Source organism: Galeopterus variegatus, unplaced genomic scaffold (assembly GCF_000696425.1).
Source record: "Galeopterus variegatus unplaced genomic scaffold, G_variegatus-3.0.2 Scaffold608, whole genome shotgun sequence".
In the NCBI taxonomy this organism is placed as follows: Eukaryota; Metazoa; Chordata; class Mammalia; order Dermoptera; family Cynocephalidae; genus Galeopterus; species Galeopterus variegatus.
In genome coordinates this window covers 84,704-99,630 of record NW_007726719.1, presented here as the reverse complement: position 1 = coordinate 99,630, position 14,927 = coordinate 84,704, and the positions used below count along the sequence as shown (strand labels likewise).

General features: G+C 53.5%; 1 protein-coding gene across 3 annotated transcripts in view; it reads left to right on the top strand.

Moving 5' to 3' along the window:
• Positions 1-14,927, top strand: part of DGKZ (diacylglycerol kinase, zeta) — a 42,420-nt gene that overhangs the window by 12,204 nt on the left and 15,289 nt on the right. For 2 of the 3 annotated variants that reach the window (XM_008570496.1, XM_008570495.1), the window contains exon 1: positions 1-218. The exons of the other annotated variant lie outside the window; for it this stretch is intronic. In XM_008570496.1, the coding sequence (XP_008568718.1) occupies positions 58-218 (161 nt within the window). In that variant the 5' untranslated portion in view covers positions 1-57. The remainder of the gene's footprint in view (positions 219-14,927) is intronic. 3 annotated transcript variants of the gene reach the window in all.

Here is a 14,927-nt window from a genome sequence, read left to right as displayed (position 1 = left end):
CGCCGGCCCGGCATGGGCGTCTTCCGCGGTCCCGCCGCCGGCCGGGGCTAGGGCCGGATGGAGCCGCGGGACTGCAGCCCCGAGGCCCGGAGCAGCGACTCCGAGTCGGCCTCCGCCTCGTCCAGCGGCTCCGAGCGCGACGCCGGTCCCGAGCCGGACAAGACGCCGCGGCGCCTCAGCAAGCGGCGCTTCCCAGGGCTGCGGCTGTTCGGGCACAGGTGAGCGGAGCGGCGGCGGGACGGGCACCGCGCCACCGGCAGGATACCGCGTGTGGCACCGGGGGACAGTCCTCGGCCACCGGCGGGACGGGCCACCTCGGTACTGACACTGAGTGGAGGTCTCCCTCTGACACCGGCGGGAAGGGCTGTTTGGCGTTGGGATCGCATAGGGGTCATCCACCAGTGCCCCGGCACGGGTCGCCTGAGCACTGGCACCGGGGGAGGAGGGTCATTTCCTGGCGCCGGCAGTTAGTGCACCTCATCTGTAGTACCGTGGCAGGGTCAGCTCCCAACACTCCGGCAGGAAGATAGAATCACCCCAACCCCCTGACACCAGCAGGTAGGGCCCCTATGACTGGTCACCCACCCCTCCTTGGCATTGTCAGAACAAGGACTCTCTGACTGGTACCAGTGAGGTGGGGGTCACGCCGCCCTTTGGGCTTCCGTGTAGCCCGGTTTCCTACCACCACTGCATGGTATCTGCGGAACATGGCCCCGTTGATACTGTCACGACACATGGATGTCCCCAAAGCACTGGTCCCTGATTTAATTGCTTAGCATTTTAAGCCTCTCCTTGTCTTTGGGGGTCCCTGACCATCTGCTCTACCTTGCTTTTAATTAGCGGGGAGACCCCAGCCTCTACCTCTGCTCCCTCTCTTCTCCCCTACCCTCTTCAATCCTTGCTAGGAAAGGATGGGGTGGGCTATAGTCCGGAATCTGTGCTGGCTGTTCAAGCTTCATCTTGCCCCCTCCCCCAGCACTCCAAATGTCACCATCTTGTGCCTGTGACAGGGCTTTGACCAGGACTCTGGTGAGGAACTGGGGGGAGGGTGTGGAAAGATTGAGTGCAGGCAGTTCATGGCAGGTGTACTGGTCTTGGCTGCGAGCCGCTGTCTGCCCTGGCAGCCCTGGTGTAAGGTGAGGGAAGGTGCGGCCCCAGGAATACCCCACCTGGCTGCCCGAGCTTTTTTGTAACTGACCCTCTCCCTTCTCTGGTGGCTGAGGAGCTTGCAGCCAGTCAGCTAACGACCCCAGCACCACCTCAGACTGGACTCTGACCACTTGGGAGTCTGCCCAAGGCCTCCATCTCACTCTTCTGCAGCTGCCCAGGCTCTGTGGCATTCGGCCCCTCTGAGCTTTGCCCTGTCCTTTCCCAGGGTAGAATTAACACACAAATAACATGGGCGGGTTTCTCCTGTTGTGTAGGTCAGTGTACCTGTGATGTTGACACATGCCCTCTGTCTGCCTTACCCCTAGCCAGGGCCCTGCTCTTTGCACCCGTGCTGTGTCACCAAGCACGCGCAGGAATCTGTATCCTCACACTGGCAGATGGAGCCCCGTGGGCTCTTGTGAAGCCACACGGGCTTCAATGTCATGTAAAACAAGGCAGGGAGTAAAGCTTCCAGTACCTCTGCTTTGTCACCCACAGCCTTGCAAGGTGGAGCAGTTTACACCCAGTTCTGCAGGATGTAGCCTCCAGTGTTCACAGGCTCTGGAGGGGGAGGGAGGGGCGCCATCAGAAGCTTCCTGTCGCTGCCCACAGGGTACCAGGTGTTGGGCTCTTCTGACCTGTGGCTGTGCCCCTTCTGAAGGGCACAGGTTTGTACATGTAGGGATGAGCATTAGGTACATTCAGGATGAAGAATAGGAAGCAAGAGAACCAACAGGTATCTTTACATAGTTCTCTAAAATAAGCAGGATGGGTGTTATTTCTCCATTTTTATAGATGAGAAAAACACAGGATCAGAGAGAGAAGTGATTTGCCCAGTCACACAGCAAGTAAGAGGCAGAGATAGGGTTTGAATTCAAATTGTTCTGATTCTAAACCCAAACAGAACATCACAATGGCCTAGGGAGCTTTAAGAAATACAGATTCCTAGATCTCACCCTTGTCTGTCTCATCAGGTCTGGAGGTGGGGCCTGGGCAGTTTTTATAAAGCTTCCCAGGTGATTCTGATATGCTACCAAGTTGGAGAAGCACATTAGTCACCCTTGGAAGTGTAAGCCATCTGATGGGATGCCTAATGAGAAGAAAATCAAACAGCACCTCTGGAAGCATGTAAGGAGTGTCCCCTGCTTGGTAGCACTGTGCAGTGGGCAGTGGAGCCTTCAGAAATGGAAACATCCACAGATCCCAGTAGAGTCGGGGAGAGGGCAGTGGGGAAAGACTTTCCCCTGGCAGGCCTGGGAGCTCAGAGGATCGGTGCCCCCTGGGGCTGGCCTCCCTCTTATCTGATTGGGCAGTGAGGGGCAGGCATTTGGAATAGTGCATCTGCTCTGGGCTCTGCCCCTTTAATGCTGCTTATTTGGTTCTGCCACCTTTGTTTGCTGGTTGCCAGCCTCAGGTAAAAGTTGTCAGTGTCCTAGCTGAAATCCACTCTCCGTCCTTTCCCAGGCTCCGTGCTCATTCTTACCTAGCTCTTCCTTCTCCTTGGACGTCCACCTGCATTTCCTCTGTCCTGCCTCCCTCCCCCCACCCACATACACACCTCAAACCTTGCAGCTGAGGGGTCCATTAAGTGACTAGGCAGTGGCTAGAAGGAAGGATTGGTGATAACGGATTGGGGGTGGCTGCAGGGGCTATGATGAGGATTCTGCATTCAGAGCTTGGCTCACTGGGATCCATTAAGTGACTAGGCAGTGGCTAGAAGGAAGGATTGGTGATAACAGATTGGGGGTGGCTGCAGGGGCTATGATGAGGATTCTGCATTCAGAGCTTGGCTCACTGGGAGAGTTCTGTGAACAGTTCCTGGCTTGGCAGGAGGATGTGAGGGCAGGCACATGGGCCATGTTTGCCATCCTTGGTCCAGTCAGGTGGAACAGTCTCTGAATGGCAGGCTCTGTGGCATTTTCCTTAAAGAGGCTTTTCCTTAAAGCCCATCTCTGCCCCCCACAACTGGCATCGCCCTCTTGGAATCTGGGAAGCAGTTTGCCATCTCTCTCTTTCTCTCTCTTTTTTTTTTTTTTAAGCCCAGTAAGACACAAAGCTGAGCCATGATCCTCCCAGCTTGTGATTCCTCCCACCCCCGACTCCATCCCACCTCATGTCTCCTTGCTGGGAGCCCCCCTCCCAGAGGAGAAGGAAGAAGGAAGAGAAGATCCAGGCCCTGCTCTAAGCCCAGGGCACCAGGTTTTCTCTACCCTGAGCTGAGAGGGCAGGACGTTTGCATTCAGATTCTTCAGCCTTAGCGTTGGTCAGTCAGAAGTGGGAGAATTGACTATCTCCTCATCCTCCAGGATCCACCTGGAGGGAGGACTCGCTCCTCCTCTGGCCTGGTCCCAGCAGCCTGATCCTGGCAGCTCAGGCAACTTGTGGATTAGCTGGTTTTGCACCCGAGGGGCATCAGAAATTACCTGGCGCCTGGCACATCTACACAGGAGTCTTGGCCTTCAGAGCCCCTGGGAGCCTGAACGTCTGCTCTGCTATCCCCTGCCCTTCGTTATGCTCAAAGTCATAAGCTCCCAGAGGGCAGGAAAGGCACCTGTAGAACAAGTTTGAGACAATAGGTCCCATTTAGAGACAAGGCCACATGGCCACAGCAAGCGTGGTCCTGGACTCAGGGCTGACAGAGGGTGTCCACCAGGCAGCCTAAGTGGAAGCAGCTCCCATTTGCGTTGGTTTTGCAGTGAATGGGGAGGGGTGTGTTGAGGGAGGCCTCTCATTCAGAGGCAGAACCCCTGTCTGTGGCGCCAGCATGTCTGGGAGCAAAAGGAGCCACACTGAGTGGTTTGTCTTGTTCAGGCTAATGTTGGGAGCAGCCCAGGTGGCCATGGGAGGCAGGTACAGACCAGGTCCTTGGGTTCCAGCCAGTTTGGGGAAGAAAAAGGGGCCTCAGTGGCTGAGGCGTGTTCATCTCTGTTCATTTCTCACACAGGGTCATGTGCCAGAGTGTGGAGCTGGCCAAGGTTGGGGACCAAGGGTAGGATTCTCAGTCTCTCTCCACTGCCACACACACCAGTCTCTGGCTTAAGATCAGGAGAGGGTATGGGCTATTCTTGTCATTTTGTCTCCATGGCATACTCCAAAAATGTCAGGTCCCAGGATATGGAGCCGCCTAGGATTGTCAGTTGGCATAAGGGAGCATGAGAGTGTATGTCCTCTCAGGCAAGGACAGAAGAAGGACTAAGTGGTCCCTGGTCAGAAGAAGCCCAGGCCCTAGGCAGTGAGAATACAGGCCTACCTTCCTTGCCTTCCTGGAGGCCTCTCCCCAGTTCACCAGTGTCCCCAGGCAGAGGAGGAGGTGGGTGGGCAGGTTAGCCCTGAAGCTTGGGCTGTGCTGGTCCATGGAAGAAGAGGCAGGAATTTGGGTCCCTTCTGCCCCCACAAAGGCAAGAGTTTCAAGGTCCAGAAGCTGACCCTGGAGCCTTCCCTGCAGTATCTTCAGAGCGACACAAGGGGGCAACACCTGCCACCATGGGAGGACAGAGGGCCAGGCTAGTCCACTTGCACCAAAGACCTGCTGGGGTGGCCCTTCTGCAGACACCTCCTACTGCTGAGTTACCTGCTTCTCAGCTGCTCCAGTTCAGCCAATCGGGATGCAGCAGAAGGCAGGCGGGGTCTGTGCTTCCACATTACCTGACCCCACCCCTCCCTGTCCCTAAAGTTTCAGGCCCAGTGAGGTGGCCTTGACTCAGAGGTCTCACAGCTAGCTAGGGTTATGTGGGACTCAGTCCCTAGCGTCAAGGGCCATGCTCACTTGTGTTGCATCACAGGACCCCTCAGCCTTCCCTGCTTTCTGAGCTATCCTCATCTGGTACCTTCCAACCTGCCCCCACCTCCCCTCCTCTCTGCCCCTCGGCCTCTCCTGGAGCCTGCTGCCGCCACCTGTACAGTCCTCTGAGTCAGTGTGGGGGGCAGTGTGTGCAAGAAGGGGGGCTGCTGACTGCTTTCAGGTTCACCAGCTCCCTGTGTTCCTGGAGTACCTCAGGGTAGGGCCACACTTTCATTTCTTGCCCTCCTCAGGCACCTCCTTTGTGTTCCCTGTGGGGGCCCCTGATACCCTTAGCATATCAGGCAGCCCCACATCAGGCTTGCAGTGTGGTTCCCCCACCTGCTGTGGTTCTCAACACGTGGTCCAGTTGGCACTCAGGTCACAGGTGGGAAAAGGGTAGGCCACAGCAGTGACCAAACGCCCTTGGGGAGCTGTCATTCTGGCATCTTTCCTCTTTGTCCCCTTCCTTGGCTGAGACACCAAGGTTAGGTCATGAGAGCAGGTTTGAGTGAGACCAAGGGCCCTGTGCCCAGGAAGGGAGGGAGAGGCTGAGGAGGTGCTTGTTCCCACTTTGCCCCCATATTCACCTGCAGCCAAGTGAGTGATGTTCCAGTTCATCTCTCTGGTGATTAACAGTTGCCAGAAGCCTGTTCAATCTACCAATTTTATGTAATCTTCACAATAACTTCATAGTTGGTTTTATTCCCACTTCGCAGGTGAGGAAACCAAGGCTCACAAAGATTAGGGGCCCAGCCCAGGATCACACAGCTTACACTGGAGCAAACCCCAGCATCTTTTCACAACACCAGGCTGCCCTACTTAATAGCGCTTTTATATTTTATTTTCCATCCCCAAACTGTCAGGGCCTCTGAAGGGGTTTGAGTGCTCCATGGGATTTAGTGAAAGGTTTTTGCCTCACATGGGAGTGGCGGGAGACCCATGAGGCGATCTGCTGCTGGGCCTCAAGGAAAAACTGTCACCAGGATCCCTAGCTTCAGGGGAGCAGGTTGGGGTGGGAGAGGCCCTTGGGTAGGGAGACTGGGGCTGTAAGCAGGTGCTCATGTGGCTCCCCGGCTGGATCTGGAATGGAGAGGCAAGTCTGTGACCTTTTATGTTGCTTTAAATGTGTAGGGTACAGAAGGCTTAAGGGACATGATCAAAGGTGTCCCTGATATCACCCAGGGTTTAGTGGTTGGCCTGTGGCCTCAGGGGAGAGCAGCGGGCCCCATTTGTACTTGGTGCCTCATGGTCAGAGGTCTGAAGGAGAAGGAGGCCCCGTGCCCTTTCCCTCCACTCTGAGCCCTCCTCCCCCTTGCTCCCGGCAGAGCGCCAGTTCAGAGCTCACACATAGAGGCCGCTCCCCTGCCACGGCTGAGCCCCATCACAGCACATGCCAAAATAGCTGTCTGGGAGCCTGCGCCTGTGCCGCCCACGCCCCAGCATCTCTCAGGTTAACAGCTTGCCTGTCTCTCCGCCCCCCTTCCCCAGCTTGCTGACATTTTACAGAGAGAAGCGGGGGCGGTTATGAAAGGGGGCAAGCTGGTTCCTGCTCCCCAGCCCACATGGACACCCCACTGACATAACCTGCCGTCGCCTGCCCACCTCTGGAAGGCATCCCGTGTGGGGGAGACCTTGCTTCTGGCCTGAAAATATGACCTGCCTATTATAAGGCAGAGTACTGGATATGCTGCTGAAACCATCCGTTGAAGACCTAGGGCAACCCTAGGGAGCTGGTCTCCCTCTGGGGGTCTTCATAAAAATTATTTTGAAATCTCCTTAAAAGCATTACATATTTTACAATTAGAAAAGTATGTAATGTAACACCCACCGCTTAGCCTGGCCAAATATTCCCATTATGCCATATTTGCTGTAGATAGAAATGGAGACCCTGTGTCTTCCCCAAAGGAAACCACAATCCTGATTTTGGTGATTGTTGTTCTCGTGCCTGTTTTTAAATTTTTCCTGCATAGGTATGCATCCCTAGCAACATATAGTGCTGTCTGACATGGTTTTACCTTGATTTAAGTGGATACCGGACATATCATTCTGAATTTCGAGGCCGTTGGAGTTGATTTTCTTTCTTTAAACTTTGGGTAGACCGAAGAATCAGATACCTTAAACAAATACTTTTTCCTTCAAGCCTGTAGCAATCCAGTGAGGAAGACAAGGTGCATGTTGGCCCCATTTATCAAATGAGGACATTGAGGCTCAAAAGGGTCAAGGGGCTTAGCTTGACATCTTATAGCTGGTCAGAGGCAGAACCCCTCTGGACCTTTGAGTCCAGATACACAGTAAAGACCTTTGTCTCCTGTGGTCTCTCAGATTTTAGGCACAGTTCCTGCTTCAAAGGCAGGAAAAACCCCAGTGGGGGATACATGGAAGCTGGGGGGGGGGGGCAGGGGGGGGTCCTGGGGGCTGATAGCTGATTCCCTAAAGGTCTTTTAGGGGATAGGGGAGGGATCAACATAGTCAGAATGTTCAGAGGGGGGAGTTAAATTTTGAATGAGAGGATGTGGGGGAATGATTCTCCTAGCAGATGGGGAATGGGAGCCTGCTGCAGACACAGGAGAAGGCAGGGAGCAGGAACTGGGGGGGGGGGGGGGGCAGAGTGGGGTCCTGGGGGCTGATAGCTGATTCCCTAAAGGTCTTTTAGGGGATAGGGGAGGGATCAACATAGTCAGAATGTTCAGAGGGGGGAGTTAAATTTTGAATGAGAGGATGTGGGGGAATGATTCTCCTAGCAGATGGGGAATGGGAGCCTGCTGCAGACACAGGAGAAGGCAGGGAGCAGGAACTGTCACCAGAGAAGAGCGGAGGCCAGCTCGGGTAGGGGACTGTAACAACGGGGCCCAGTTGGGAGCCTCAGAGGGAGACATATCGGCATTCCCATCAGGGATCGGTTTCAGTCTTGCCTCTGAGACACAGGAGCTCAGCTCAGACCAGCAACTTGTCTACCCAGTGCTAGCAGGAAGGCCTCAGGAGCTGGCCAGCGCTGGTTCACTGTGCCAGCCTGAAGCCGTCTGCTGTCAGCTTGATCCAGGAGGCTAAGCCTGGACCATTCACTTTTCCCTCCATTCACTCTTCAAACCACACCCAGCACTTCTAGACCCTGGGGATGCAATTACGAGTAATGTGAGATCCCAGGGCTCGCAGTCTGGTGGGGGATACAGACTCGTAAACCAGTACTGATGGCCCAGAATAACTGAAAGAGGGCCTGAGTGTGGGAGCAGCTATCCCCTACTCACCCACACACTCAGTGGGCTGGGAAGATGGATACAGACTCGTAAACCAGTACTGATGGCCCAGAATAACTGAAAGAGGGCCTGAGTGTGGAAGCAGCTATCCCCTACTCACCCACACACTCAGTGGGCTGGGAAGATCTTTCCAGCAGAGCCAGCGTCTGAGCTAGCTCTAAAGAGATGAGAGGAAGGGCTGGTTGGTTAGCTCAGTTGGTTTGAGCGTGGTGTTAAAACACCAAGGTCAAGGGTTCGGATCCTTGTACAGGCCAGCTGCCCCCAAAAATTAACAGATGAGAGGGAAAAGATGAGGGCAAGTTCACTAAGCAGAAGAGGGGAATGGTATTCTGGGTAGAGAGACTGGCCCAGTGCCAAGTGCGGAGGCATGGAAAGCCACGATGTTTTGTTTGACAGAAGCATCTAGAGGTAGAGTGAGGGGGGAGGGTGTGGGTCATGGAGAACACTGCTGGGTTTGGATCCTAGCTCTGCCACCAGTTAGCTGCATGACCTCAGGCAAGTCACCTAACCATTTTGTGCCTCAATTTCCTCATCTGTAATGTGAGGATACAAGTAATGGAGATGATGATAATACCAATTTAGTTTTTATGAGGATTAATAGGTTAATATTTGTAAAATACTTAGAACAGTGTCCAGCAGAGTGTGTAATATAAGTTTTTGTCAAATAAAAATTTTAAACATGAAGGAGAGGTGGGAGAGGAGGCTGGGAGGCCTGTTGACTGCCAGGCCCAGGTCTTTACATTTTGCTCAGCTGACAGTGGAGAGCCAGTAAATGGTAAGTGGGTGCTTTCAAATGAATTCTAGTGGCAGTGGGAAGATGGCTTGGAGGAGAGGCTCTAAAGGAATGAGTCAGTCATTCATTCCATAGACATCTCTCCAGGCCTAGCAGGGGCCAGACCCTTAGACAGGGACTCAGGATATGAAGGAGGAGACTGGGGATATTTCATCAAGGAGCTCAGAGCTAGGGTCCTGGCCCAGCCCCCAAGTGTCTGAGGCAGCTACTCCTCACCCAACATCCTCCCCTGTGACTTCATGTTGCCAAATCTGCTATCCAGGTTTCATAAGGAAAGCCATGGAGAATGTGTAGTGGGTGATGGCACCCAGCCCAGAAAGGGATCAGCCATCACTCTTGCTCTGGAGAGGAGAGGAAGGTAGCCACTAAAACAAAGGCTGTTACTGTCCCCCTGTGCCCAACAAAGAGAAGTGGCCTCGGCCAGCCTGGGCCTGTGGTCAGCCCTTGGGTGTGGCACCCGAGGTGGAAGAAGCCCTTCTCTTCCCTTAAGGCTCTGGCCGCTCCCCCACAGAATTCCCTGTTCCTTCCTCCTGAGCTGATCAGTGGTAAACACGGACTCACTGCCAGGCATCATGCTGGGCATGCCCAGATGCACTAGCCCTGGCCCCCAGTCCCCCAGGAGCTTGTGTTCTGGTGGAGGAACAAGGCAATTGGACTTGAAAGAAGCAGGCCTTCTAGGGGTCCAGTGGCAGGGGAGCCACATGGGAGGTGCAGAGTTCTCAGTGAAAGCAATGTCTTGTTGGCCAGGGAGCTGTGAGCTGGTGGGATTTTGATACCAGCTGGAGAGGGAGACCAGTATTCCAGGCAGAAGGTGTGCCAGGTGCAGGGACACAGCACTGAGCTGGACACAGCCAGATTGGGAGACAGAGAATAGGTTGGCTCGGTTAGAACCAAGGGTTTGTGTCACACAGCACAGGAGAGTGAGTTAGCTCCACATTGCAGAAGCCACATCTATCAGGCTGGAGGATTTAGAATTCACTCTGAATTGATGGGTCTCAAAGTATGGCCCAGGGGGTGCTTTAGTCTGTTTCAGGGTATTGCTGAAATCAAAATGATTTTCATCGTATTATCAGAGCCACCCTGGTTCATGCCTTTCTCACTGGGTTAACATTTGCTCTGATGGTATAAGAACGATGGTGGGTGAAACTGCTGGAAAGTTAATGCAAATCAAGACAGTACCCCAGCATTGTATTCTTTCCTCCATACTCACATTTTCTAAAAAAGCAGCAAAAACTATTAATTTTATTGAGTCTAGACTCTTGAGTAATAATCTTTTTCAATATTCTGTCTGGAGAAATGTAAAGTATACATAAGGTGCTTTTGCTGCAAACCAAACTGTCATTGAGGAAAAAGCACTCAGGCAGTTGAGTTTTGGACCGTACAAGTAGCATTTTTTTAAGGAACACTGTTTTTACTTGAACACCTAACAGACAAATTAGTCAGACTTGGGTATGTGACAGACATTTTCTCAAAAATGAATGAAGTGAGCTTGTCACCTCAAAAACAGTATCGGTATTTGTTGCCAATGATAAAATTTGAGCTTTTGAGGGAAAAATGAGAATTTTGGAAACCTTGTATCCACCTTCTGGAGCCTGACAGCTTCCCAGGGCTTAGAACTTTTCTGATGAGATCAGTAGTGATGTTGGCGAATGTGATTTTTTTGATATTGTATAATGAAATGGGTCAACATATGGAAGATCTGCATATCTCAGTAAATCAATATTATCCAGTGATCAGTGCTTGATGTTACAAAACTCAAAATGTGAGATAAACCAGTGAAAAGTTCATCACTATAGTTTCAGGTTCCACATTGCAACTAACCTTTAAGAAACTACCCTTGTCGTATTTTGGTGTAGTAACAAAGAATATCTGTAATTACCTGAAAGGGCTGTTAAAATACCCTTTCCTTTTCTAACTACCTATCAGTGTGAGGCAGAATTTTTTTCATATACTTCAACCGAAACAACGTATCACAACAGATTGAATGCTGGGGTAGCTATGAGAATTCAGCTGCCTTCTATTAAGCCAGACATTAGAGATTTGCAAAAATGTAAAATGATGCCACTCTTTTTGCTAATTTTTTGTTTGTTTGTTTTAGAAAATATCGTTTATTTTTTGTTAAAGTATGTTATTTGTGTTAACGTAATGGGTTTTATTTATTTATTTATTTATTTATTTTTAAATTTAAATTTTTTTTTTTTTTTTTGTCCTTTTTGAGACCGGCCGCACCGCACTCAGCCAGTGAGCGCACCGGTCAGCCCTATATAGGATCCGAACCCGCGGCAGGAGCGCTGCTGCACTCCCAGCGCCGCACTCTCCCGAGTGTGCCACGGGCTTGGCCCGCTTTTTTGTTTTTAAACAAATTAATAACTACTTTAAACATTTCTCAGTTTTAATTTCTGATATGGTAAATATTAATAGCTAGGCAGGAGCGCTGCTGCACTCCCAGCGCCGCACTCTCCCGAGTGTGCCACGGGCTCGGCCCGCTTTTTTGTTTTTAAACAAATTAATAACTACTTTAAACATTTCTCAGTTTTAATTTCTGATATGGTAAATATTAATAGCTACCACACACCCCCCTAAAACAAAACCCTTTGGAATCTTCAGTAATTTTTCAGAGCATAAAGGAGTCTTGGGATCAGGAAGTTTGACAGCTTTCTGACCCGAGGGAATGGTGACAGGATTGTGAGCTGAGGGGTGGCTTCTCCTGCGCATTCTTTAGCTTGGCACGAGCCAGGGCAGCTCTGAAGGAGGACCTCCTTGGCAGGGCCAGAAGCCCCAGGACCTGGAGTCCCAGCTCAGCTGGTCTGAGCCGTGGGCAGTCTCAGGCTTCAACCCCAGCCTCAGGGGCCCCATCTGTTCAGCAGGAATAATAATGCCTCCTGCACAGGGAAATCACCAGCCTCCAGTCTTGACAATGCTGGTGAAAAAGTGCTTTCTAAGTTGTGAAAAACTCCACAAGTGATTATTTTTGTGGTTGTTTTGGCTGAAGCTGGCATGCTTAGTTGCCGCAAACCCCAGACAACCTGTCCAGTGGGCATGAGAGGGCGTTAGGTGGCCAGTCCCCTTTCTTTAAAAGGAAAGCCGGCCCGACCCCTATGGCTCCTCCTTAGGCCTTAGACGGGCCAGCCAAAGCATGGGCTGGGCTATACCGGGTGCCAGGTGGAGGGGAGGCTGTTGGGCTGTCGCTGGCTCTGGGGACTTTGGGAAGAGGAGCCAGGAGGCAAGGCTGTGTGCTGTGCGCCCGCCCACCCGCCGCCTTTCCGCCTGCTGCAGGGCCTGGAGCAGCCGCTGGGAGAGGAAGTGCAGTCAGTTACCAATCGGGTTATTTTCATAACGGCTGTCTCAGGCTGCGGGGAGGGGGTGGTGAGGGGGAGGGGGCAGAGGAGCAGCCTCAGCAGCTGGCTCTCCAAACTAGGACTTGCTCAGCAGAGGCCAGCAGCCCGAGCTGGAGCCAGAGCCGGGCTCATGGGCCCCAGCCCCACCTGCTTGCCTACCTCCTGCTTGCCATCCTGTCTTCCAGATCAGGTCAAAAGGGGCTCCCCCAACCCTTCCTTGCCTTCTGCTTCCTCCCTCCTATAGCTGTCTGGGTGGTTCTGGGGAGGGTGGGTCATGGTGGGCCCAGGCACTCCCCTGCCTAGATGAGAGTCTTGCTCTGCCAGGCTCCTGAAGCTGATGGAAAAGAAAAAGGGTGGGGTCAAGCTCCTGCTCCTGAGCCAGGGCAGACCCTGTTGAGGTGAACATTAACTGGCTTGGTCACCTCCTTTACCATCCACACTGGCCCACCTGCTCCCATGTACATTTTTGTTCTTTGTTTTGTTTTGGGCAGGATCCCTTTAGTGAGTAGAGGCCTGGGGAAGTCAGGACCCTGCCTCACCAGCCCCCAGCCGGCCTGGGATGTGCTGGCCTCCCTCTCAGCTTCCCTCCACCTTCTCTCTGTGCCAGGGGCTATAAGAGCAGAGCAACCAGAGGTGGAGGTTAGAGGGGAGTCAACATACACCATGCTGATCCTGCCCACGGCATGGAATGGGCACTCTGGCTGAATCCCACGGGGTGTCCTGTGAGAGCAACTCTGAAGGCAGAGGAGGCCCTGGGAGCCAGGCCTGGTACAAGGGGAAGACGGCATTCTTCACAGCATGCACAGATACCCAGGTGGCACTGGCTGCCAGGCTCTGTTCCTCATGTGGGAGGTGGTGGCCACCCTGGGCACTCCTGCTTCCCTTTCTGTGTTCCTACCCCTGCTGTGGGCAGCCAAACCCCAGGAGGTGGCACAATCACAGGCACTGGTGTTTGTGGTGGATATAGGCCCTGCTGCCTCTGTCCTGCCAGGTGTCATCAGGTAGCTTACATCCACCATCACATCAGAACCTCCCTGATGCCAACCTTCTGAACTAGTTGGCAGGATCCCCATTTTGCAGATGACCATGTTGAGACCCAGAAAGTTAGTTATCAGCCCAGGGTAGCAATAGCAGGAGGTGCAGGTTTCCACAGCCCTTGGGCTTTTCCACTTGAAACTAGCCCAGGATGTAAGGTGGTCTGGGCAGGAAGCTTGGTGTCCTGTCCTTTCTAGCCAGTAGCCATCCCCACTGACAGCTGCCTTAGCTCAGCTGCCCACAGCCACGCTTGCTGCCGTTCATCAGGGGTGCATGGCCAGCACCGTATGACCATCTCTCTCCTAACATCCTCTGTCTTCCCATGGGCCCCACCCTCACCAGGGCCCCCCATAGCCAGCTGGAGGCCTTTCCCTGCTAGTCCCCCTTGTGTGTGACATGCTGCCCCTGAGCTCCCCCACAAGGAGACCAAGGGGCAGCCATTTTGCTGTGCTGTTGTCTCAGAACCCTGTGGGGCCTCTTTGAGTGACCTTTACATGTGCCGTGTGGTGGGTTGGTGGTGACAGAGAGCATGAGGTGAGAAGCGGCTGCCGCTCAGAGCTACCCTATAGGAAGAAGCTTCGGGCCTAGCCAGGGCTTCTGACAAGGCCCAGGAGAGGCCTCAGCAGAGATAGGAAGTGAAGAGTCAGGCTACTGCTGACCAGAGGACAGAGGTTTCTATGGAGACCAGGGGAACAGGAAGCATGGGACCCGGGGGGAAGGGCACTGGGCACATATGGGCGTGGGTGCCCAGCAGGAGAGCCTGTCATAAAATGTCAAACCAGCTAGTCTGACAGCTGCCTCGGACAAACAAGGAAACTGAGGCTCATGAGGGGACAGCTTTGCACATGGTCACACAGCACTGGCTTGGCCTTGCCTGCCTTGCTCTCTGCTGGGAGGGACCTCACCGTCGGGCAGCTCAGGAGACTCCTGGACAGATGTGGATTTGGAGCACCCAGTGGTGTGGGGCTGAGCACTGTGGGAGCACCTGTAAGCTGCGACCTCACCGTCGGGCAGCTCAGGAGACTCCTGGACAGATGTGGATTTGGAGCACCCAGTGGTGTGGGGCTGAGCACTGTGTCCCATGTCGTGAAAGAAGCTTGCAGGCCACCTCTTCCTCTGGTCCCCGTTGTCAGTGTGGGTCTGGGGCAGCAGGCAGGGCCCAGCCCTCACTGCCACCCATGGAGTGCAGTGGCACCTCCCCCACACTGACTGTGGCCTTTTGTTTTCTGGGTGACACTAGCATCAGGCGGTGTGTCCGGGTGACTAATCTCTTCCAGGCTGGGCAGCTGTCACAGGGCAGCCTGACCAGATGGGCGGGGAAAGCTGACACCCTGGGGGTGCTGGCAAGCTGGTGCCCTGGCAGCAGTGGGCAGCCAGGCCTTCAGGTTCCTCTTCCTGGACACAGAGCAGACCCGAGTCAGGCAGACCTGGGTTTATGTCCTGGCTCTGCCGCTGGCTGGCCATATGACCCTCATTGAGCCTCAGTTTCCTCATCTCTGTATGGAGCTAATGGTCCTGACCACCTCACAGGGTTGTGGTAGGGATCAAATGAGATCATAAATTAAAGTGCTTAGCCC